This window comes from Copadichromis virginalis, linkage group LG4, assembly GCF_057382275.1.
Source record: "Copadichromis virginalis isolate Kocher_CV1m ecotype Utaka linkage group LG4, C_Virginalis_male_GT1.1, whole genome shotgun sequence".
NCBI lineage: Eukaryota > Metazoa > Chordata > Actinopteri > Cichliformes > Cichlidae > Copadichromis > Copadichromis virginalis.
In genome coordinates this window covers 20864957-20888126 of record NC_140621.1, presented here as the reverse complement: position 1 = coordinate 20888126, position 23170 = coordinate 20864957, and the positions used below count along the sequence as shown (strand labels likewise).

General features: G+C 42.4%; 1 protein-coding gene across 7 annotated transcripts in view; it reads left to right on the top strand.

Moving 5' to 3' along the window:
* The window catches only part of cep112 (centrosomal protein 112), a 123922-nt gene that overhangs the window by 51489 nt on the left and 49263 nt on the right, over positions 1 to 23170 (top strand). For 4 of the 7 annotated variants that reach the window (XM_085454152.1, XM_085454146.1, XM_085454148.1 and 1 more), the window contains 4 exons: positions 5428 to 5563; positions 7981 to 8088; positions 13700 to 13882; positions 21718 to 21915. In XM_085454152.1, coding sequence (XP_085310278.1) covers positions 5428 to 5563; positions 7981 to 8088; positions 13700 to 13882; positions 21718 to 21915 — 625 coding nt within the window. The remainder of the gene's footprint in view (positions 1 to 5427; positions 5564 to 7980; positions 8089 to 13699; positions 13883 to 21717; positions 21916 to 23170) is intronic. The other 3 variants (XM_085454149.1, XM_085454150.1, XM_085454153.1) reach the window with 2 other exon arrangements.

Below are 23170 nucleotides of genomic sequence, written 5' to 3'. Positions count from 1 at the left end.
GCCTAGTTGATTTAGCATGTTTCCATTGTAGTCTGCATAATTTGTAAAGCCAAATAGCATTTTAAGCCAACAGCAGAGACAGGAAAACCAACTTAGAACAACATTTTCCTAGATTTATCTCAAACTTTTATTAAAAAATTGCTCCATTTGGTTTTTTATTGCTGTAGTTTGAATCGGATGTATAGAGAGCACAAATAACAGCCTTCCCTCGGCGTGTCTGCGCTACACTAAAGCGACAAGTTGTTTGGAGGGAACAACTTTTTCTTTAACGCCTTGGAACTGAGCGAGCTCCAGAGCTGGTTTGAACAATGACAAACATATATTGTTCTTTGTCTTTTTGCTCCGTCCCACCCACCATGTTTATCCACCTACATACTGCTACTGCCAGTGTGTGTTGCACCAGATTCATTATTCTCTCTCCTTATTGGTGTTTAGGTGTTTTTGAGGTACGACTCACTAAGTAGTGTGAGGTAAAGTCGTTTTTCTTCTTCTTCTTCTTCTCCGGGGATTATGCGAGAGCATAAACTTCACAGCAAAGTTTGAAATGTCATCATGTCAGATGTCATATCCTTCTGGTTCTCGAGCAAAGCACTCCAAAGCGATTCCCTTTGCAACTTCTCCGAGATGTGGAAATCAGCTACTTAGTTATTGCATTGTCGCGTATTTCTGTGACTGATCTGGTCTAAGATATATCAGAAAATACTGAAATATATTAAAAATGTAGCATCTCCACTGGCCAATTGATGTGTCTTATTTTTGCTCCACAAATTCATATTCAGCTTGACTGAGAAAAACTGGAAAGCGGTTGCCTTTGAGCAACCGCTTGTTGTTCTTTTGATTATTCAACTTAGTTGTTGCATCTTTGATTCATCGTTTTGCCACAAAATCTTTGGGGTTTGGCAAACTGCTAGAAGGTTGGGGCTTAAATTAAAAAAATAAAGGTCAACAGTCATGTCTTTAAAGATGCTACCGAGGCAGCTGTTCCCTGCAGGCACGCGGACGACTACATGTGTAGATGCCACTGTAGGCGGAGGGCTGTGCTCTTTACGTTTGTGGCTGTTTTTTTTGTTTAATTTATTAAAGTGAAATGCTGCTCATAAACAAGGCCAGAACTGTAGGTTGGCTTTAAAGCCATCCAGCTCGACGATGCTCTGTTTTCTATTCCCTCTTTTCTACCCTTTCTGCCTTTAATATTTTCTTGCCCTTGTGCTATCTCTCTTTTGTGTTCACTTATTTGTGGTCTGTCTCTTATTCTGTGTCTGTTTCTGTCTTCTTCTTTTTTTTCCCACTCTCTCTCCCTTTCTCTTTCTCTGGGGATGCAGATGAAAACCAAGCCTGTTTTATTTTTTCTTCAGAGGGCGCTGAATATTTCAGTTTTGCATTTTCTCTCTTTTTATGTGCTCTCGCTTTTTTTCTCCGAGCCCCTTTGATGTGTCTGTGGATTCGTTATCATTCCGTTTGGATGAGCTCACAGACGCAGATGTGGAGGCACTCACATGCACTTGGCTCTCTCTCTCACACACACACACACAAACACACACTCACACTGACTCTCTGGCTTTTTATGCTAGAGACCAGCGGCATCCATATGCAAGCGTGCATTCTGGTCTGTTTGTCAGTCTTTTCCATGTGCTGCTCCACCCACATCACAGCCCATACAATTCTTAAATGCTCTTGCTTACATGAAAAGAATATTTGCATAAGCAATTAAGAGTTTCGTCTTTGTGCACAGACGTCAGCGGGTGCTTTTGTGTCAACTGCATGCGTGAGCCTATATACAGTAACTTCATTGTGTATCCGCCATGTGCTCGCGCACTCACACAGGCGGCACGTGGCACCGTGTGGTCAGAGGAGTCCGGAATATGCCGGCATCCCCGCACCCCTCCTGTCTGCCAGGCGGCTGGATGGCGGAAGCTCCTTCACCCTCTCTAGTACACAAACACTCTTCTCTCTTTGCCGCCCTCTCTTCCTCCCCTTTAAACAGCTGTTTAAGGATTGAGGGATAAGAGGACTTCCTCTTTAGCGAAGGCACATCTTTAATTTGAGCCTCCTCTCCTTCCACTTTTCTGACCAGAGATCCATTTAAAGCCAACAGGCCGCCCTGGCGCTGGCACCCCTCTCCTTCCCTTTCCCTCTCCATTTCTCTCTGCCAGGCCTCCTTGACTCCTTTTTCGCTGTCCTCTCATCTCACCCTCGTTGCTCTGTTATTGATGGTGACACGCTGTCTACCGCTGTAGTGACCACACACGTTCACACGTGCACACACACACACACAGTTATGCTCCCGAGATTCTCCGAAGAGGCCAAGCGTTCACCTGCTCTCCTCAGTTTAAGAGCATAATATGTTTCAATCTGTCACATACTTGAAGTTAGCTGCAGTCACTTTTTTTTCTTCCTGTGTATTCTCTGAGGTATAGGCCCAGCAGCCAGCTCCAACTTACTCATAGTGCACTCCTTGAGTAGAGTTGTCAGTCACACAGAGAGTTTGGGATTGTGGCTCATGAACAAAGGCCTCTGTACACGCACGTGAGCACGCACGCACGCGCAGGCTCAGTTGTCTCTCAAGCGAGACACACACCCAATTCTTTTCTCCCTCTCTCTCTCTCTGCTCTCCTCTTGGAAGTTTTAAAAAAAACTTGCTATTTCTGTGACATCCATTTTTCCATCTTCCTCTCTCTTTTCCTCTTTTTTTTCTCTTTTTTCCATCTCAGTCTCCCCACATATCCTTTGTGTCTGTCTGAGTCCGGAAGGCAGTCGTGCAACGAGACTGATTAATAATTACAGAGTACACAAAATTGGGAAAGAGGCAAAAAAAAAAAAAACACTTTGTCGTTTGATGTCCAACATGAGAGAAACCAAAATTACAAAGAGACAGAACTCTATAAAGAGGAGAGAAAGCTTGCACATTCCTTTCTCAATCCTCTGCTTTTGTTCTCTGCTGTTTTGTTTTTTTAATTTTTTTTATTTTATTGCCTCCTCTGTTTTTGCTGGGGGGGTTTTATCGCCTCAGTTTCAGTTCTGTCTTTATAAACACCTAAAGTTGTTTCTTTGATTACAGGAAGAGATTAACCACTTTACAAAGCTGCAAACCACTATATGCCTTTCTTTAGATGTACTTCCAATTTTTCATTTAATTTATTTTTTAAGTTGTGCATGGATGCTCATAATCATGCTGCTTTTGACAGCCTTCCTGCTTTGTGAAGTACAGATAAATGCACGGAGCATAGTGCCTCCCCCTACCACCACCACCCGATGTGTGCCTGTTGTAATTTAGTAATAGTTGTACTTCTAATTGGTTTAAAGTCCCACTGGCCAGAATTTCATTCTCGCTGCTGCTTGTCTGTCCAGAGGGAATAATTATCCATACCCTCTTAGAGTAGCAATTTACAAGGGAGCAGAAAAACACAGCCACACATTCACTTATACTCAAAGCACTGCATAAGGCACACTGTAAAGAGGAAAAAGTGCACAGTCAGTCGTACTGTCCCCCCTGATATCGTGCTCTTTGTGCTTGAATCAGATGAAGCATCTTGAAGGGTTGAAATAGTAGCTGCAGTCCATGTACCCGTTGTTGTAGTTGCACATTTAGTGTTACTTTTTGTGAAAATTAAATCAATTCACGCAATTCTGTTTTTAGCAAAGTCCCATTTATGCACTGTACATGGATAACAGATGCTGTCGTTAAATTATTATGATCTGTTTTTTGGTGTTTTTAAACCTGGGTGCGCAATTCTTAAGTTGTTTATTCAGACTATATTCGTGCACGCCACACATGTGAGGAGCACGTGTGGCGTCATTAAAATACGAACGTTATACGAGTGTAAGGGGATAATATTTTCCAGGTTTGTGGGGGGGGTTTTTTGGTTGCATTTTGTCAACATGGTTTCATCAAGAAGTGTCATGCAAGAGATGAGTGAATCTGCCAAATTCCAACACTTCGAAATCTACTGTGGGTATCATGTGACAAACACTTGGAGGTGGCAGAACAGATGTGCGTGCTTTTGCGCATTATTTTTCACAGTCAAGTCTGAGTCGAAGTCATTGGTGACAACAGAGTTTTGTCATCACAATATTGAGTATAGAATCATATAATAATAGCAAACGTGTGTCAACTAGTCTGTTGTATATTTATTTTTAATTCTTTAGTAATTTTTTAGTTTTTAATATTTTTCATATAGCTGTGTATTTTCTTATGTCTGCCTTTATTTCAGTTTTTTTTTTTTTTTAAATCGGTTAATAAACCAAAAAATATGCAAAGAGGTGCAAATTTAGAGCAAGAAGTTTAGCCTGGCTCCAAAAATATTTCGGTTCATTTGCATCTCCAGGTTTGAATGTCAGCAGCAACTTTGTCTGGTGTCAGTTTCGTGATTGACTGACAGCCTGTTCGTGGTGTCACGTGTCTCCTGCCCAGCTCTACCCTCCCGCATAAGCAGGTGTAGTGGATGGATGGACAGAAATTTAAAAGCTGTTTACAAAAATAACACCTTCACACACTTCCCTGGCTTCTAGCGCTGTCATTTTTTTCTACTCTGTATCCCTCCGCCCAGACACACTCCCTTCCCCACCTACCTTCTGTGCGTTAAGCTTGACAGCTACATTGTATATGATGTTGCGGCTGGGCCTGTTGGCTGGGCTCTGACAGTTCTCAGTATGAGGCCATCCCTCTCAGTGTGCCTGTCAGTCCCTCTCCTCTTGGAAGACTGTGACCTGACATTTACCGGCAGTAGCATCGGCACGCCTGCCTGGGAGATACAGCCACGCATTCCGATGAGCGAGGCTATACCGCATGCACAAAGTGACTTATTTTAATTTAAAACAGGGTGAACGATAATGAAGGATCATGGAAAGTCTTCACACATCGTTCAACATGGGAAAGAAACTTGTTGTTTGTTGAATATTTCACTCTTTGATGTCGAGAGAAAGCACCACATTAAAGCTCAGTCTATCGTGTTTGATACATGAGTGTTGCTGAGTTTTTAAAACTTCTATATTATCAGTGAACCTAAATAAACTTCACAATACATTTATAATCATTAAATTGCAAAAATTGTCAGCTGTAGCAAATTAAAACTCATATATGCAAATTAATATGTCATTATTTGATCGTTTGTTAATTTGTCCTCAGGTTCCATAAATACTCTATTTTCAAACAATTAGAATTTTGCAAAATAATATGGCAATTATTTCACAGTTCAGGTTTTAAAGGGTCAACCAAACCTGATAGAGTGTATGCAAAAAGAACAGTGATGATTTTCTGCTTCTAAGGTCTATCTTCGTTCTCTGTCTTTTACTATGAAACTACTGTTTTGAGAAGTTCTACAAAAATAAAAGTTTACTTTCTTTCTTAACTATTTCTGGATTTCTTGTCTGCAATTGTGTTTCTATGGCTATGTAGTGTGTGTTCATTTGTGTGTGTTTGGTTTGAAGGGAGAAGGAGAGCCAGCTGGACAGAGCCAGGGAGAGCCAAAGACACCACATCCAGCAGGCAGATATGGCGCTGGAGCAGTTCAAGAAACAGGTGGAGCTCAGCTCTGAGAAGGCCTACGCTGACATGAAACTGCAGGTCCGATAACGCACATCAGCGCGCGCCGTAATCACAATGCATGCGAGCGAACACGGGCTGGCATCCACGCACACCTGTTTTCTGTTACACGAATGCATCCATATTCATGCGAGGACTGCACATTCCTCTTGTGCAATGTTTGTGTTTCCTGTTGTGTGCCAGAACAGATTAGTGTTTACACATGCACACACACTTTAACTGTAACCCTGTGTCAGGTTTGCTGTACCGCAAGCGGAGTGAGCTGCCTGCTTGGCAATAACCAGAACAATGGGCACACACACACATGCTCTTTATATTTTTTCAGCCTAACCACAGAGAACATATTCTGCAAGGCATCATTTTTCCAGCACCTTTGCTCTTACACTGAAAAATCTATATGCAAGAGCCAAGAACATTATCACCCTCAGGCCCTTTTTTGAGCCATCCAGTCATTCCAGATGAATGTAATTATTTGTAATCCCGCTCATTAAGCAGGTGTATTCACTTCACCGCTATCGCACAGTGAACTCTCTTCTTGTCAGTGGGCGTGACGTAGGCTGGTCAGGTTCCAGAGGAGAGCAGGTCGCCGCATTAAGCAAGCAGACTAATTAGTACGTCGGGCCTGCCTCGCGATCAGCGCTGCCTCGCTGCGTGGGCTGCTGCTTATTGGGAGAGACTTCCGATCGATACGCACTCGGCTCGAAAACTTCTGATGCTGTTTTACTAATCAGTTTAGCTATAGGCGCTTTTGTCAAGCATTTACTGCGTGTGTGCAGTATTGACCAGGCTGCACCGAGTGTGGTCCTAAATGTTTTAAAGGGCCCAATGCTGGAGAGATTATTAAGTTTTAGTTGCTGGTTATTTTTATTTATGTATTTTAAATGGCTAATCATTATTATGTCTGAGTGGGAGCTTTGGATATTCGTGGGCAAACAAACTAAACGTTATTTCCCAAGCCTGAATTTAAAATACCCTCTTGTATTTCAAAAAGCGAAGAAGAAGAAGAAGAAAGAAAGTGTGCTGCTTGCATCTGATGCATCTGAGCAGAAAAAAGGAAGAAGATCCCATTCAAGTAATAAAGCATATTCAGGTGTTGTCGAAGCTGGGACTTTCTTGAAGTTTTTGCGTTATTGCGAGTAGACTCTTTTGGATCGGTGCCACAACACTGAATATTTTTAAATATTTGCACAGGAAGACAGAACTTTTGTTTGCCTTCTTTCTTTCTTGTTCTTGCTACTTGAATTCAAGGCCACATGTGTGGCGAGCGATGCCTTGGAAAATGTCTACATCGGTGCGCCACTTCATCCTGCTACTCTTTTCTGATGTTCTCATCCTTCCATCCTGTTGCTCATTCTTTCTTTTCCCGTTGAGCCCCCCCTTGGCATCCTGATCTCCAATCTGACTTTATCCTCAGCCCACATCAAAGCCATGGGAGAGGGGAGCAGTCTCTCCTGCATCTCTGTCATCCTCACCCCCCCTCTTTCCTCTTCTTTTCCTCCCCACCCCACTTGTTCATCGCTGCATCACGTTCTCCGGCTAAGGCTTTAATGTTGCAGAAAGAACTTCAAAAGAAGTTTTTACTCTCCTCCCCCCCCCCCCCCCTTCCTTCCTTCCTTCCTTCCTTCCATCACCCATCCATCCTCTCGTCATCTTCTCTCTCTTTCTCTGTCTGCAGATAGAGTTGTATCTAATGGATTATCTGTATCACCCCCTTCCTCTCTCTGTCTGTCTCTCGTTTTAAAATCAGCATCTCACTTTTAGAGCTCACTTTAAAGGAAAGAGTCTGCCCTATTTTGATTTAAAAAAAAAAAAAAGAAGAAGAAGAAGCACCACGCAGAATCAAATCTCTGTTGCGCGCATAGTTCAAAGGAGGCTTCGGCATTTTAAATGGATTAATCAAAACACATTTTGCATTTCCTGAGCGTTACACACAGCGTAGCCCAAATACAGAGGCGTTTGAGTAAATTGCATTTCCAATTGTTGCTGATTACCGTCACCTGAACAGGAAAATCGGAAAAAGGTAGAGTGTGGGGAAGTAGAGTATAGGGTAAATACTGCGGAATCCCTTTTTCCACGAAAACACAAAGACAAAGGCTTATAAATTTTTATGTGAACTGCTTGCGTAACAGTGCAAATTATTTAGATTTCAGTTTGAGTAGATTTATATATCAGCATGCTGCGTCATTCCAGCATCATCACAGGAATTCGTTGTGTTCTTTCTCAGTGGCACTTCATTAATCTCCAATTAAAAGACAAATATTCCCGGAGCCTCACTTTCCTGCAGATCCCAGGTGTTATTCTGGTAGTTTGGTGTATGAGATTTACTGTACTTGCGATTCTGCAGAGATATTTCTAAATATACATATATGTATATGACCAGCCTTATGCTTGTGTACTAATTAATGAACTTATGTGCTGGATTCTTCTGATGCCTTTAGATGGAGAAGGTAGAGGAGGACCTGAAGCGCTCCAGGTCCCTCAGGGAGAAGCAGGCCAAAGAGTTCTCGCAGCAACTCGACGACCTCAGACAGAAGTTCGAGCAGCAGGTCTGCGAGTTTCTAACTCACTGTGCAATTGTTCTTGACTTCTGTGCTCATCTCCGTCATCGCCATCATCGTGTTATCTTCACTCTATTATCAGCGAGCACTCGGTCTATTGGAGACAGCTAACGGGCGACTGACATCCATTTGGAGCAGTCTTGTTATTCCTCCCCATCTGTTCCGTCTGATTAATTTCTCATGATAAGGGGCATGTTTTAGATTAAGCTTAGATTCCGGCTCAATAAATATCTTAAACGTGGCCAATTGAAAAGTAACGCAATCTGCATAGAAGATGTGTAGCTCGCTTATCACCCCATCTCACTCACTCTTCTTCAATTAAGAGTCGAGAAACCATTTTCACAACCCATTTGAAATCTGGCTCGCTGATAGAGACGCAGCAGATTCAATTAAACCGCAGGAGCCGATATTAGTGTTGGCGGCTGATCTTACTGTAGGAGGCAGAGAGCGTCACTTTTATTTCTGTTACTGTAACAAATGTAAACAGTATTTATATACCAAATAAAAAATAAACTATCTAAATTACTCCATACGAGACTTTATGACCATGTGACACCACGCTTGTTTTGGGCGTGGATATTACTAACGGCTGTGACATCTCTTTTTTCCTCATCTATATCCACAACATGATTGCTTTCCAGGCACCAAATAGCACTCAACCTTTGTGTTAATAAGCATGCTTACACTCATTTCCAGGCCAGATGGAGTTTACGTTGCGTGTAATTTGCTGTAGATCGCTGTAAATGGGGGGGATATGAGGCCAGTCTTATATCTAAGGAATGGAGAAACTGTGCTTCATTATCGATTTGCTCCATGGCTGAACAGTTGGGTTTGTAATTAGAATGGCATTTATAAAATAAAATGTTAAAAAATAGCATATTTTAAAACCACTTAAATATAAAGACTACAGTGTGTTGAAATATTTTTCAAAACATCCCCGGAAACTGAAGAAAGGGCCGGGACATAAAGCGCTTCACTGGCTGCTGCAACGATAAATCGTCATATAAATAGACACTGCTGGTTAAACCATTAAACAGATTGCATTTGCATCTAAAAGACACTGTCATCCCCATGTAACCATCCAGTAAATGCAAAGATTTATCAGTGTTTTGAATGCCAGCTACAGCGTATTGTTCTGAGAAGTCATAACTAACGGGTAAACGATCAAAGGTTTGCAGGAAATATTGAAGTGACGATTATCAGCCACTGCCACGCTGAGTGGGGGTGCAGTTGACAGTTGAAGACAGCCACATAGGGTTAGCGGCACATCAGAAAGGCTTTTGTCTTAAAGATAAAACATACATGAAAACAATGGACCTGTCTCTGTTATGATTTTGATATGAGAGCTGAGATTTGCTACAAAGAGTTTGGAGGGGGGGTGTTTTTACACCTAGGCATGTTATTATTCATGAGCTACTCTGTGACCAGCCGCTTAATGTTAGACATGCGTTATATATTGTTTTGAAGCAACTCCACATTCTTGACTTGTTTCCTTTCTCTCGTGTCTGTGTGAGAGTACATTGTGTTTTCACTCTAGAAAAGCTGGTGTCACAAGATTTCTGGGGTCAAGGTAGTTCATTCAGATGTTCACAAAAGAACACTCCCTCCAGTGCAGCTTCGGGGGGGGATCTGTGTGCGAAGGAGTTGTTTTCCACTTGACCCCCAAGGCAATCAGACATCGTGGTTTCTGACAGAGCTCTTCCTCTTACAGTCTGGGAGACGTATCAAGATTAAACGGCTCATCGCGACCTTGAGAGTTTAAATACACAACCGGCCTCTTTCTTCAGATGTTAGGTTGGAACAATAAATACTAAAGCAGGCTGGTTTATTGTACAAGTCGACCGGTGATATTGGTGTCAGTGAATATGTTGAGATCTATGGGAGAATGTGTAGCTGCAAGAATTTGGTAAAAGTATATCATACAGGAGGGAAAAAAACACTTATCAAAGTTTATTTGGGAGCAAAAATGTTTTTTCTAGCCAGTGATAAAATAATAATAAAAGTATTGCATTAGCTGTTCAGGAATTTCGGTCTTTTATGTAATAAACAGTTCTCCATTTCACAAACTAGGATAATTTTTAATACAAAAATTGTTTTTAAAACTGAAATGAAATGAAAATCCTTTGCGGTCAGTGATTGCCTAAAGTCTTAAACCCATGAACATCACTAACCTCCCTTGCGATCCCCTGATAGGCCTTTACTGCAGCTGTTATTAGATGCTGCTTGTGTGTGGGTCTCTCTACATTCAGTTTCATTTTCAACAACAGAAAAATAGCTCTTTTGGGTTGAGATCAGGTAAATGACTTGGCCATTGAAGAACAGGACCTCTGTGGTTGCTTTTGCAGTATACTTTGGTTCATCATCCATGTCATCTTGCTACTTCTATCAGCAGACATATGACCAATAAACACTAGTGACGTAGTTACACTGCCATACATGAATATGCATGGTTATACTTGGTCATACATGCCTGCTAGTTCTAGCTCGGCCATACATGCCCATGCTACGACACTTCCTCCACCATCTTTGATAGATGATGTGTATGTTTTAGATCATGAGCTTTTTCTCTTCTTCTACATTTGTTTCTCGTACCTTCATTCTGGTACATGTTGATCTTGCCCAAATTGTATCCATTTTTTTTCCCCAGAACTATCCGGAGTCTTACATTTTTTTTCTTGCTAACTCTAATCTAGCCGTCTTGTTCTTGAGTGTAATGAGTGGGTTGCACCTTTTTGTAAGTTCTTGGCTGTAGACTTTGGCAATAATACACATAGCTTTTCAAGTCTGTTCCTGATATGGGTTGACATTGTGAAAGGTTTTTCTTCACCAAAGAGAGAATTCTACAATCATCCACTTTAATTGTCTTCTATGGTCTTTTAATTCTTTTGGTGATGCTGAGCTGGGCAGCGCATTCCTTATTTCTACCTGATTGCTGATTTGGCCACTTCTGCAGTTTTTGCGATCTCTCTGGAGCTTTTCTGGGGGCTTTCAGCCTAACCCTAACCATGACCTTTGTCATTCAGAATCAGTGAACAGCTACCGAATCCAAGTTCAATTCCACCTGCTTGATTTGTCGTATAATAACAAAGGAAAACATATAAAAATGGCTGTGAATGCGATAATTTTGTTGAACTCTTTGATTTAAGTGAAAGTCTGCACTTGAGTCACATCTTAAATGGTCAATTTAAAATCCTCTGTGTGCAGAGGCAAAATTACATGTAGATGTACAAGACGATACGTATATTGAACACATATATCAGCAATAAATAGAGTGGCCAGTTGCAGTACAAACCTGTAGTGAGATTGAAGGTGTCTTTTTTTTTCTGTTCCTCAGTCTCTCTCCACCCGCCTTCATGCACCCCATTCTCCCCTGCTGAGACCAGACAGGCCTTCTGTTCTACTCTGCTTTCCTCCCTCCTCTCCCCTCCGCCTTTCCAAACATTTTCAGATTTCCCTCCCCAGGGTTGAAAGAAGCCTATTACCTCACTGTCCTGCTTGAAGGCATGCAGCTCACACACATACACAACCATGTCAGTCCAGGCTGACGGGAGTCGTGCTGTGCAGTAACACCCGACTCACTCTGTATCTACGGCACCCAGCTGTGCCATACCCGTTTCAGTCTTCCCTCATAAGCACCATGCCGGTCCCTTTAAGAACCACAGCGTCCAGCATCCTCTAGTCCACAGTGGCGCTACGTGATGTCACAGCCAGGCTCCTTGCTATGTCTGCTCTCTGTCATCTCCTCTCCGTGCTTTTCTAAAAAGATTTTTCCACCATCTTGCCCAATTCTTTATCCTAATTTCTCCCGAGATCCCCTCTTTCCTCCAAACCTCCCTCATCCCTCAGCTCTAAAATGTACAGCTGTATGATTCTGACTCTTCGTGTGGGACAATGCATTCTAGCTGTGGATCTGATTTGCATGTGTTATTTTGTTAAATGGGAAAGGAGGTGAAGGCGGTGCAAGTTGTCACTAGAATTTTCTGTAGACATCATCATTGGCAGCATGTGAAACATGTTGCGCTTGTTTCGTGTGGTGTTTGCCTGCCTGCTGTCCTGATCTGTTCTGAAAAATGGCATGTGTGTGAGGTTATCCTGAGGGTGTGTGTAATTGTTTACTTCTGCCATGCCATCAACTAAGCCTCAGAGATAAAATCCATTTTTATTCAGTGATCCTTTGATTGCTATTTGCTGAGGTTGAAGTTGAAGTTCTCCCAAAAGTAGAGGAATACATTCTTGGCTGTCTAAATCAAGTTTCTATTGTGGCCTTCGTCTCAGTGCCAGGGATGGAATCCAGCTTCCTGTAGATAGCCCCTCATTCATCACCTGCTCTGAATAGCAGGCAACGTTGGAAGATATAACCATGGATAGAGCAGGCAGCGGGCACAGAGGCCGTTGATCTCCGCTTCTCTGGCAGGCCAGGTAGGGTGCCGTCATGCACAATGTGCGGGGGATTAGCTTCAAAGCAGGGAGGCAAATGGGCCCCAAGCCCCTGCTGTCCTTTCAGGGCTCCGACTGGGCCTGCACGGTGGGATGGTGTGGGGGTCACTTGTCTCCCCGCCATGGGGGAGTGGGAACGGAACGGAGCCTGGGAAAGGCTTGGGGGCTTGGGGCTGGGAGCTTCACTGGCAAGGCTCACCTCTCAGCAGGTGACTCCGCTTACAGCCAAGATGGAATACAGACTTGGTTCAGCTGACAGGATGATTAAGCCCTGAAAAATTGGGGCTTTGCGTCCCATTAGAAGTGTTTTATTTTGCTCTGCTGTATTATGTGTAGGTGATTGCAGCTCTGCTGAGACTAAAGGCTTTGCTGTGGTGTTTTTAACTGCTAACCACGCCTTCTTATTGAATGGTTGGTGCAGGTTCTTACTACACGCTGACTGCATTAGCAGTATAAACCTCAGTTACATTCTGGTGGCATAGATATTTACATTTTGAGAAAATGGAATTGATTTTCATTAATATGCGCATTTTCTGTCAGTTAAATTCATTCATAGATTATAATACAGTACCAAGAATATTTTAGCACCTTCTCCTTTCACCTCTCTTTCCATTTTTTTTTCTAATTTGGGTTTATAGTAATCATCATAGTCATTGCCTAAGCCGATTTTCACATGCTGTCAGGCGCATAGCATGGGGCATTGGGTAGTTGCTGCAGCCAGATGGCTAACCCCTACCAGCTTGCTTGCATAGCCCAAACTCGCAGCTCTTTTATATGCCGATCCCAGAATAAGGCGAGGGGGACAGATTTGAAGAAAGAGGAGTGGGACGTGGAGGGCCAGTCTGTACAATTGGCAGGAGAGGCGGGAGGGCGGGGGGAGCGAGCCAGATGTAAACACATCACATCATGTCGTCCTCTGACGACGTGAGGAAGCGGCAAAACTTTTCTCGCTTTTTTTCCCCCCTCCCCGCACTTTCCTACCAATTTCGCCAAATTTGGCTTGGCACACGCACGGGGGTTCTTGGGTGCAGGAAGAGGGTTTGACGGAATAGGACGAAGAAAGGATGGATGGATCGGTGGATGGACAAGTTGTCATGACGACAGGGTTGCTCTGAGTGTGTGTTGGCTGATGAAGTCTCTCTTTGCCTGCTTGTCCAATCAGATGGCTGAGCAGCGTATGCAGCACGAGCAGGAGAGGACGCGGCTACAGCAGCAGCACAGCGCGGAAAAGGACAGCCTGGTCCAGGAGCACCAGCGGGAGGTGAGCAGCCTGGAGAGGCAGGCCAGGGCCGCCCTACAACAGCACCAGCAGCACACCCAGGAGTGGAGGAAGCGCGATGCCCAGGTAGGGGGTCTCCACTGATCCACGCACTCGCACGCACACACACACGCGCTGACCCGCCGGTCTCCCGTGGACAACCATTTTGTATTTTGCTCATTGACGTTTTCCTGGGGTTTCAAAAGCACAGCAGGTTGAGATACTTTTTTATTTGAAGCAAGACATATATTGACGTGCGGCGCGAATAATTTTAGAAACCGTATGTTCAGCGCAAGAACACAGAAGATCGTACATGCTGCCGTTTGAATTAAAATCTGTTTTGAAGCAATGTTGCGCCCGACAAAAAAGTTTTTTAGAAATGGAATGAACAAAACGCAGAATGGCACCGTCCCAACTTCAAACGATTTCCCCGTTGTATTTTAACTCACTTTTTATCGCAGCAGGCTTTGTGTAAAGTGTAAAGACCAAAAATCCAAAAGACCCACAGGTATCTATGTAAAGGGGAAGAAATCAACGCTGTTGAGTGCCTAGCTTTTATTCCACAACCATGGTTTGAATTTGTGTTTTAGATAATTGTGGACGCCCTGTAAAGCGCTTTTTAGTCCCACCAAAGTGAATTTTTCTGCCTGCCATTCTCCTTTCACCACAGGTAGCTATCACCCTCCGGAAAACAGCGATTATTCTCTTATTGCAGCATGGTCAGCCACAATGAGTGTATGACATTTTGGGTCTATATTAACGGATATCCCTGACAACTGAGAGACTATGTGGTCACCATTTAACCAAAGCAGCAGGGTTTCATCTCAGACCCCATCACGCACTGTCTTCGCCTCTCTCCAGCCTGGGCAAGACTGGAGCTCTGTGGGGAGCCATTCGACAAACCAGCCCCCAGCTGGGGTTTGTATTTGACTCTTCAAGCTTCTTGATGAAATGAACATTGGCATGTAGAGAATTTTGTATATTGGCAGTTAGCTGACGATGGGAGCCCAGAGAGACTTTTGTTACGTTTGTGGACCGAATTTCCTCACACCGACTCTGGTCACTCATCGCGAATGGCGAGGAAATCAAACCTAGACAATTTTCTGGTTAGTTTTTGTCCTCACAAGACAACAATAACTTTAAATGCAATAAGAATGAAATAGTTTATACCTAGTAAAAGCTAATATGCAGCAGTGTTATGCTTTAAGGAGTAATATACACCTGAGCCTCCCCAATTAGACAAATTTGATCAGTTTATCCTGTGTCTACGGTTTGAGTTTTAACATTAAAACTAGATGCAGTGCTCCCACTTAGTTTGAAAATGAATCCATATTTAGGATACGCTCGGATTTGTTTACTATAACTTTTATTTTCTCGACCCCGTATATCTTTTAGCCATATCAGTATACTTCTACAGTAGCCAAGTTATTGCAATATAAACCATCTTCAAGGCTGGAAGCTGTGTCAAAAGACTAACCAAAAAAAACCTGAGATGTTTCTTTAGATGCCGTCACCACAGGACACTTCCACTGATAGCATGTCGCCCTGCTCGTGTCAACATGACGTGCAGTTTGACAAATCTCACAATCTCAGCTAATGTCAGTCACACAATCTCAGCAAAAAAGCAAAAAGCAAACTTCCCCAGTCCTCATTTCATATTCTCAGTTCCTGTTTGCTCCTGCAGCATTTTCAGCAGACATCAGTCGCCTGCCTAATGTCAGATGTTAAAGCGTCAGAAATCAGGATTTTTCACTCAGGCCTCGGAAAGATGGATAACTGATGGTTTGTGAGGGGGGGTGAGCTGGTTTGACTTCCTGTGTGAGAGCAGATGCACAGATGTGCTGTTTGCTGTTAAAAAAGAGCCACAAGCTGGCAGACTGTCAGCCCATATGTATTAAAAATATGCCTATTATATACATACTTATTATTAAACACAACTGCAGTGCTGTAGCTGTGTTTTTCCACTTAGAGCTCTGCCACACTGATATCACGTGGCTGTTTACATGCGTCTCTTTTAAAAAAAAACAATGTGTGAAAGTTGTGATATAAGAATTTAATTTTAAAAAACTTTTTATTTTTGTTGCATGCAGACAGTATGGAGCAATTCCTTGCAGGACGTGTTACACCTCATTCTTTTTTTGTGTTGCCGAGCTCCCCCTCAGACAACAGTGGACCATAATATCATCAAGCGACAGTCACAACATCATCATATCATAACAGATAGCTCAAAGGCTTGCTGTGGCAATAGGTCTCAAGCCCCTGTTTTTTTCTGCCTAGCTCTTCTCACTTTCTCTTAGTCTTCCTTGAATCAGTGGAAGGACAGTTGCAGCTAAAAAAAAGTTGGCAAGGACAGAGAACAGCTAATGTCTGTCACACACACTCTCAGGGTGAGTAATGCCCACTCATCCCCTTGATGTGGTGGGACACTAATAAATAGCATTCCTGTCTCTTGGCTTGTGTTTGAGAAGCAGAGCCAGTGAGTCGACTCACACAGGGACACACTGTCCTCATCCCACCAGAGTTTATCATCCAGGAAACTCTGGATTCTTCCACTATGTAGTCGCAAGTCAGCGGCGTTATCGGGGCTACGTTTGCGTAAAGGACGATCATATGCAAGGAGTTATCATTGTTTACACGTTTACATATCAGTCTTTTATAATCACGGGATTTCTAAAGAGAAAATATTGTAAAAGAGAGGGGAAAAAGTAACATGGTTCAATGTTCTCATTACAGAATGAACTAGAGATTTTGAGCTGGTTGAACCATTAAATTGATGAAATGTCTTGCTGGTGAAACATGTTTGCCCATAGCGTGTTTTGTTAGCTGATTAATGCCCCCCAAAGGACGAAGCAGCACAAATAATGATGGCATGGACTTTCTCGCTTCCATTCTGGAGACTCTAGCAGTGTGTGTGTGTTTATATACTTACTAAAACTTACTATTTTGTACCTCTAAACAGTAAAATATCCATAATAAAAGAAAACAAACAAGTATTGGATTTTACCGCAGAACATTTCAGTATGTTGTTGTGTGTGCTATTGTGTGCTATCACATTTGCGATAATTTATTTTTTTATTCATTTCTGTTTATTTTGATTCTTTTTTTTTTCCTGCGAAGCTTTTCAATTGTTAAACATTAGTAAGAGTTTGACTTCAAAAACTAGGGCCAGCATTATAAATTAATTGGAAGTTTGTGTTTGTATGTGTGTTTCTTTTTTTTCTTCTCTGCAAACATCAGGATTGTTTGTTCTATGCAAAACCCCATCGTTCATATTTTTTCCACCTGCCCCTCAAAACTCATTTTATGGGTATTATTTTCCCGAATAATTGTGTTTTTTTTATAAAGGAACGTGCCACCATCTGGACTTCAAACAGCATGGGGGAGAGAGCGCGAGTCTTGCGGGGTCTTTCTTCTGGGCCGTAATGGACTAAATAATGATGCTGTCAATTTTTCAAAGCGCTTCATTCCCAAATACGTGATTAAAATGAGTCAAATGAACAGGGTGATGACAGGCTGAGTCAAAGGTAAAAAAATCAAGAGAACAAGAAAGTGCAGTTAGAAGTGTGTGTGTGTGTGTGTGTGTGTGTGTGTGTGTGTGTGTGTGTGTGTGTGTGTGTGTGTGTGTGTGTGTGGAAGGGGGGTGGGGGGCTCATTTGTTGTTTCAATCCTTCCATGTTGTCATTTAGGAAATGATTGGTCCCCGGGTGTTGTCAGGTAAATCTTTGTTACACGCTGATTTCAGTGGCACGTGAATATCCTCCTGAGTTGAGGTGTCATTGTGTTTGTGTTTTTCTCAACAGATTTCATCACGTTTTCTCACGGGGGAGTATTTATGTTAGATTTTTATTTTTGTTTTTCACTGGGGAGCTATTGATCATGCCTCAAGTCATCAGCGAATGCTGATGTTCTGTGATGTGTGGAGTGTTACAACATGCTCCCCTTTCAAACCCCAAAGCCATTTATTATGTGCATACATCACATGTTGGATTCCAGCCACACACGTTATCTGCCTGACAACAGCGAATCATTCATTACACAATTCAGCTACACATTTTAATTGCCTATAAGAGTCAAATGTCACACGTCAGTGCATGCGTGTGTCCTACTTGACTTTATACTTTGCAGAGTTATTCTGTTGTTTATAATATTTGTAGGTTAGTTTTTTGGGGGGATTTGCATACAACACTTTTTAGAGTTACGCAAGTCGAAAGATTATGAGCGCTCACTGATGAAACAAACAGCTTCAGTTATCCTGTTCAACTACAAAATTCTGAGATACTAAATTAGATGTTAAGTGAACAGTCGGCGCTTCTAACCCAAACCGCCTTGAAGGACGCCATATATTTATGTTCATACCCCGACATGATGCCAGAGTCCAGAATTCTGAGCGATGAACCAAAAGCGTTGTTATAGTCGTGATATATTGTCGAGATCGCTGCATGCATCTTTGGCAAAACTTGTTACCGTCACGCTGAAAGTGAAATTTTCAAAACTTCGTCGAGCTCTGTTTCAGTAAAAATCTCTCGCACTCTGTTTGTGTTTATATGTAAATAATATGCATTATACATCACATTATGCAACCCTGTCACCTTTATTACCAAAGAATTGCCTTTGAAATTCTGTCAGAAAGCTGTGGATACAGAAATTCATCATAAAAAAGAAACTGTTAACTTAATATTGCATGAATAGAATAAGATAGGATATTGCCAGCTGTATGCGCAGAGATAAATATTTTTGCCTGCAGTCAGAATGTTAAACTATAGACCTCACTTGTAGGATGCGAGTCGAGATGCGGTGCCTCTAAACGGGGTAGTGCTCACATTGTTGACGAGGGCATTAATTAGAAATGCCTCCAGCGTGGTTCTTGTGCTATTCTCGACCTTGCAAGTGGATACTTTCTGAATTCTCAGAGTTCGGAAATCATGAAAACAACTTCCTGCGTTGTTATCACAGCTCACGAGTTCAATCTGCAGGAACATAAAGGTGAATCTGCTAAGAATAATTATAGCTCTGTTACATTTAGGTGTAACTGTAATACATAAAGCTAGTATGTACCAGTATGTACCGGCTGTTATTAGTTACAGCTGTATCTGAAAAGGGTTTTGTCATGGTCCCTTGATAATGGGCAAACAGATTTCTCTCCTCCATCATTTTCTTAGCTCTAATGCTAATTGTGCTACAACAGTATACAGTAACTATAGAGTAGAACTGGTCTAGACCGACTATGTGATTCTGTGATAGCACCATCTGTATCTTTCTGCATTATGTTCTTTAATTTCATATTTTGGTCCATCTAACACACTCTGGCACTGTACCTTTGAGTCCCTATCGTCCTGTGATACCGGCCGACTTAAATGAGGGTCGGGCTCTGGTTACAGTTACAGTCTCATTTCATATTTAACATCTGACATTAAAGTCTCTAAAAGAGCCTAATTGGCATACCAGCGGAGTAATTATGCTAATCTGTTGAGACTCAATTAATGTTAGATATACTGAACTGATTGCACGTTTTTCCTCATTATTTTGTTTTCTGTTTTGTGAAATCGTGATAAAGCATATTCACAGATACCCATCGTTTATTATGCATTTCTTCATTTCATTTTGTTTTCTTCACAGAAGAATCACTGCTCATCCTAGCTGTGCGGGGTTGTCACTGTGCAGTTTAGTGGAGAGTAGGAGAAAAAGCAGTTAGTTGTGGTCTCGTAGAGGATTTTAGAGAATCTTAATACAATCTTTATAAGTGTTGATAAAGTCTTAAGACTGATCCTCACTTGACTGTGATATTTTCCCTTGATTGAACTCTTATTCAGTCCTTAACCACTCTCCCTGAGGTTGTTTTGCCAGTGTTTTGTCATCCTAGCTGACACGGTTTGACCCAGTATTTCATCTGACACTCTTCTATTGTTACCAAGAGCTGCTCCTTCACAGAGCTCCCCATCAGCCTGCTAACACGTGCCCTCTTGAAGCGACTGTGTTCGCTCCCCCCAATGAAAACATGCACTTTTGGCCTCTTAAGTTCCTGAAGTGTCATTGCCAATGTCTCTGTTCTGGTAGATTATGTTCTAACTTATTAAAAGATTTTTTTTTGGAGGACACATTCCCAACATTTGTTAAAGAGAGAATTATACATTAAAGACTCTTGAGGGCTCAGATCTCATAGCTGCTTGCACTTGAAGAAGGCACTAGAGGAGCAGTGAGACTGGTAATATTGAGAGACAGAAGAGTGGGACGCAGAGGAGTGCATGCGTTTGTTTGTTTTACCTCACATTCTCTCTCTCTGAATGCGCTGCATGGCAACCTATGTGTGTGACAGTGTGCCATGTGTGGCTGCTTCTCTGTGTAGGCATGTGTGTGTCTGTATGTGTGCAAATGGATCTGTGTGTGTGTGTGTGCTCGTGCCAATGTAGAAGCGAGTGAAACACAGCCACAACATCTGCCTGTTTTTGTGACACTGCTTTGAAGTCTCCCCAGTGCCCGCTAAAAAAGACTTCAGATGCTTTCTGTCTGATTGCCTTAACGTGGCGTTGTCCTGGGATGCCCAGGCTTTTGAGGAGCGGGAGGGGGCAGGAGCCTGAGCGCACAGTGCAAACCACAGTAAGAGGAGTACCGGTAAAAAGAAAAAAGCCAAGGAGAGGATGTGCAATAGCTGGGGAATACATGCAATACAGGTAGGGAAGTGTGAAACACTGCAATTCATCTTAGATCCACCTACACTTAACTACAATGCGCTTTACTCATTGCTTGTAATTTGTGTAAAATGATTACAATATGCCTGCGAGGTGTTTTATTTTTTTCTGTCCATTGCTGTTTACAGTATTGAATGTATGTGAATACAGCTAACTCAAGTACCTGCTGTAAGGATATAAGGCGCATTTCAATGTAAAGTCCCCCACCCGTATTTCTTGCAGATAGTCTCCATCATCCCAAATATGTGATGTAGGTTTGACAAAACAGTAGACTTATCTTCTCCTTTTGACATCTCCCAAACTCTTGAGATGCAGCTTCACAGCATGTCAGACCAGTCTATTTCTGGTGTTTCATGGGCCGTGGAGGGTTGTACTTATTAGCATTCTTACTATGTAATGTTGACTCTCACTGGCAGTGCTATTAAAACGTTCTTCGGAGCAAAGTCAAGGCTGAGAGAGGTCGAGAGAGGGGTAAGGGCTTCATCGCATGGCGGATGGCTCCGTGCGCCTGGTTCTGCTGAAGGTTTCTTCTTATTAAAAGGGAGTTTTTCCTTCCCCCTTTTGCCAAATCCTTGCTCACAGGATTCCATCGGATTGTTGGGGTTGGAGTTTTCTCTCCATTAATGCAAAGTCAATATAAAGTGCCTTGATGCAGCTGTTGTTGTGAAATAAAATTGAATTGAATTTGACACTGAAGGAGAAAAACACTGACTGGAACAGAATGGAGCACAAAGGGGAACTCACTAAAAACTGCCTCACCAAGACGCACACGCTCTGTTGGAAGATATAAATGACATCAAGCAAAAGTATCAACAGTACAGCCGGTGTTACAAAAGAAACAAACAATAAAACTCAAACACAATTCATTCCCAAAACCAAAAGCAGTCATGAACCCACAAAAATTCTAAACCCTGGGTCTAAGATCCAGGACCATGACAACACAGATGGTAAAAAACCCTCAATATGCAATTCTCAGTAAACAGAAATACAAGAAACCTGTACTTAAAATGTGGACTTTTTATTTTTTTGTGATGTACTTAGTGTTACAATGGTGGGACACTCATATTGAACATGGCCAAAGCTTCAAATAATGACCTCAGCAAATCTGAAAGTAATCACCTTTGCAAAATGCAGTGTGAGCCTGAGCAGAAGGCCTTCTACACATAGAGGGGAAAAATTACTGGACATTAATTTTAATTTACTTAATTCAGCAGGTTTCTTTTTTTCTCTGTCCAGACAATTGCAGATTTGGAGGCCCAGTTGTCAGAGCTACGTGAGGACCTCAAGAAGGCCCATGCCCAGCATAAGCAGCAGCTGGCCGAGATGGCGTTGCTCCAGGAGGAGGAAAAGCAAAGAGCAACCCTGGACAAACAGGCATCCCTGGACCGGCTCGAGAGAAACCACCAGCAGGAGAAGGATGCTGCACATGAGAAGGTGAGAAAGTATAAGATATGGGTTTTTAACTCTGTTTTGACTGGGTGAATGAATACTGGAATGCCTGGAGTAGTAAAGGTTAAGGAGGTGTGGGGAATCTGCATGTTTTCCAAAAGTCAAAGAAGAAAACAACCTGGGAAAACATTAAAAGCAGCAACAGAACATCTCGAATAATTTAAACAGTGAATTTGAGAAAAAGAGGATGAACTGAAGAGGTTGTATACCTGTATAAAAGAGAGGGGGTTTCATAGAAGCCTTGTGCTTAAAAACAGTACCTGAAGTCAAGAAAGATGGGATGCAGAAGCTTTGTTTTGGAGGCTGAGTGTTAAAAACAGTAATTCTCATTTTCACATCAGCTGTTAGATCTACTGAACCTGATTTGTTGCTCTAGCAAAGTTTCTGGTGTAACAACGAAGTCTTTAAAATCTTTGGTAGGCACCTCATCTCCTGCTATTAGGAGATTTTATCCAACAACCCTGGGTATTTAGTCTGAACATTGCACGAAGTTGCCCTTTCATAATGGGGGACATTCACTCCAAGCACGTTCTCATTGCTGCAGAGCAGTTTGGTTGAGGTGAGAGTACTGCATGGGCAAAACGCGCAGGAGGCGGGACACGCGGCGTCCACTTGCTTTCTGTGAATTCTCGATCTGTTGTCACAGGCTCACTCGGACATCAGACTTCGAACTAGAAAGCTGGCATGTTAAAAACTGCTCAGTGTCCAGTCCTGACTGCTTACATTTGGTCAGGTAATGTCTAGAACGTTTGTGGCTGCAGCGAGTCTGGGAAACAGTTTTAAATGTCGGAGCATTTGGCTAAGAATACAAATGGGCCAATGTTATCTGACCCTAAGGACAGATTTCCCTGAACTGCTCAATCAAATCAACCGAATATGCCTAAACAAAAAGTTGGGCAATAAGTGCTGTCAAAATCAAAACTATTTGTACTTTTGGGTCTTTGGGGTAACCCACTTATCATCATGGAATATACTGTTTTGAAATGTGCAAGGTCAGTTGTAGAGAGAAAACCGCAGCATTTCAATAGAGCCATTGTTCAGCATTGCTTTTTACTATTCCTAACGCACCAGGAAGTACTTCAATGAAATCTTCCATCGACTATCCATCTTCTTTTCTTGCTTTTGTGCTTTTTTACTTTCTCTCTGTCATATTTGTTCGTTCGCCGCCTTAGAAGCTGGACCCACGGTTGCGAAATCGCTCATAATCTTGTGCTTGCCTAGCAGGAAGCTGACCTAAGGT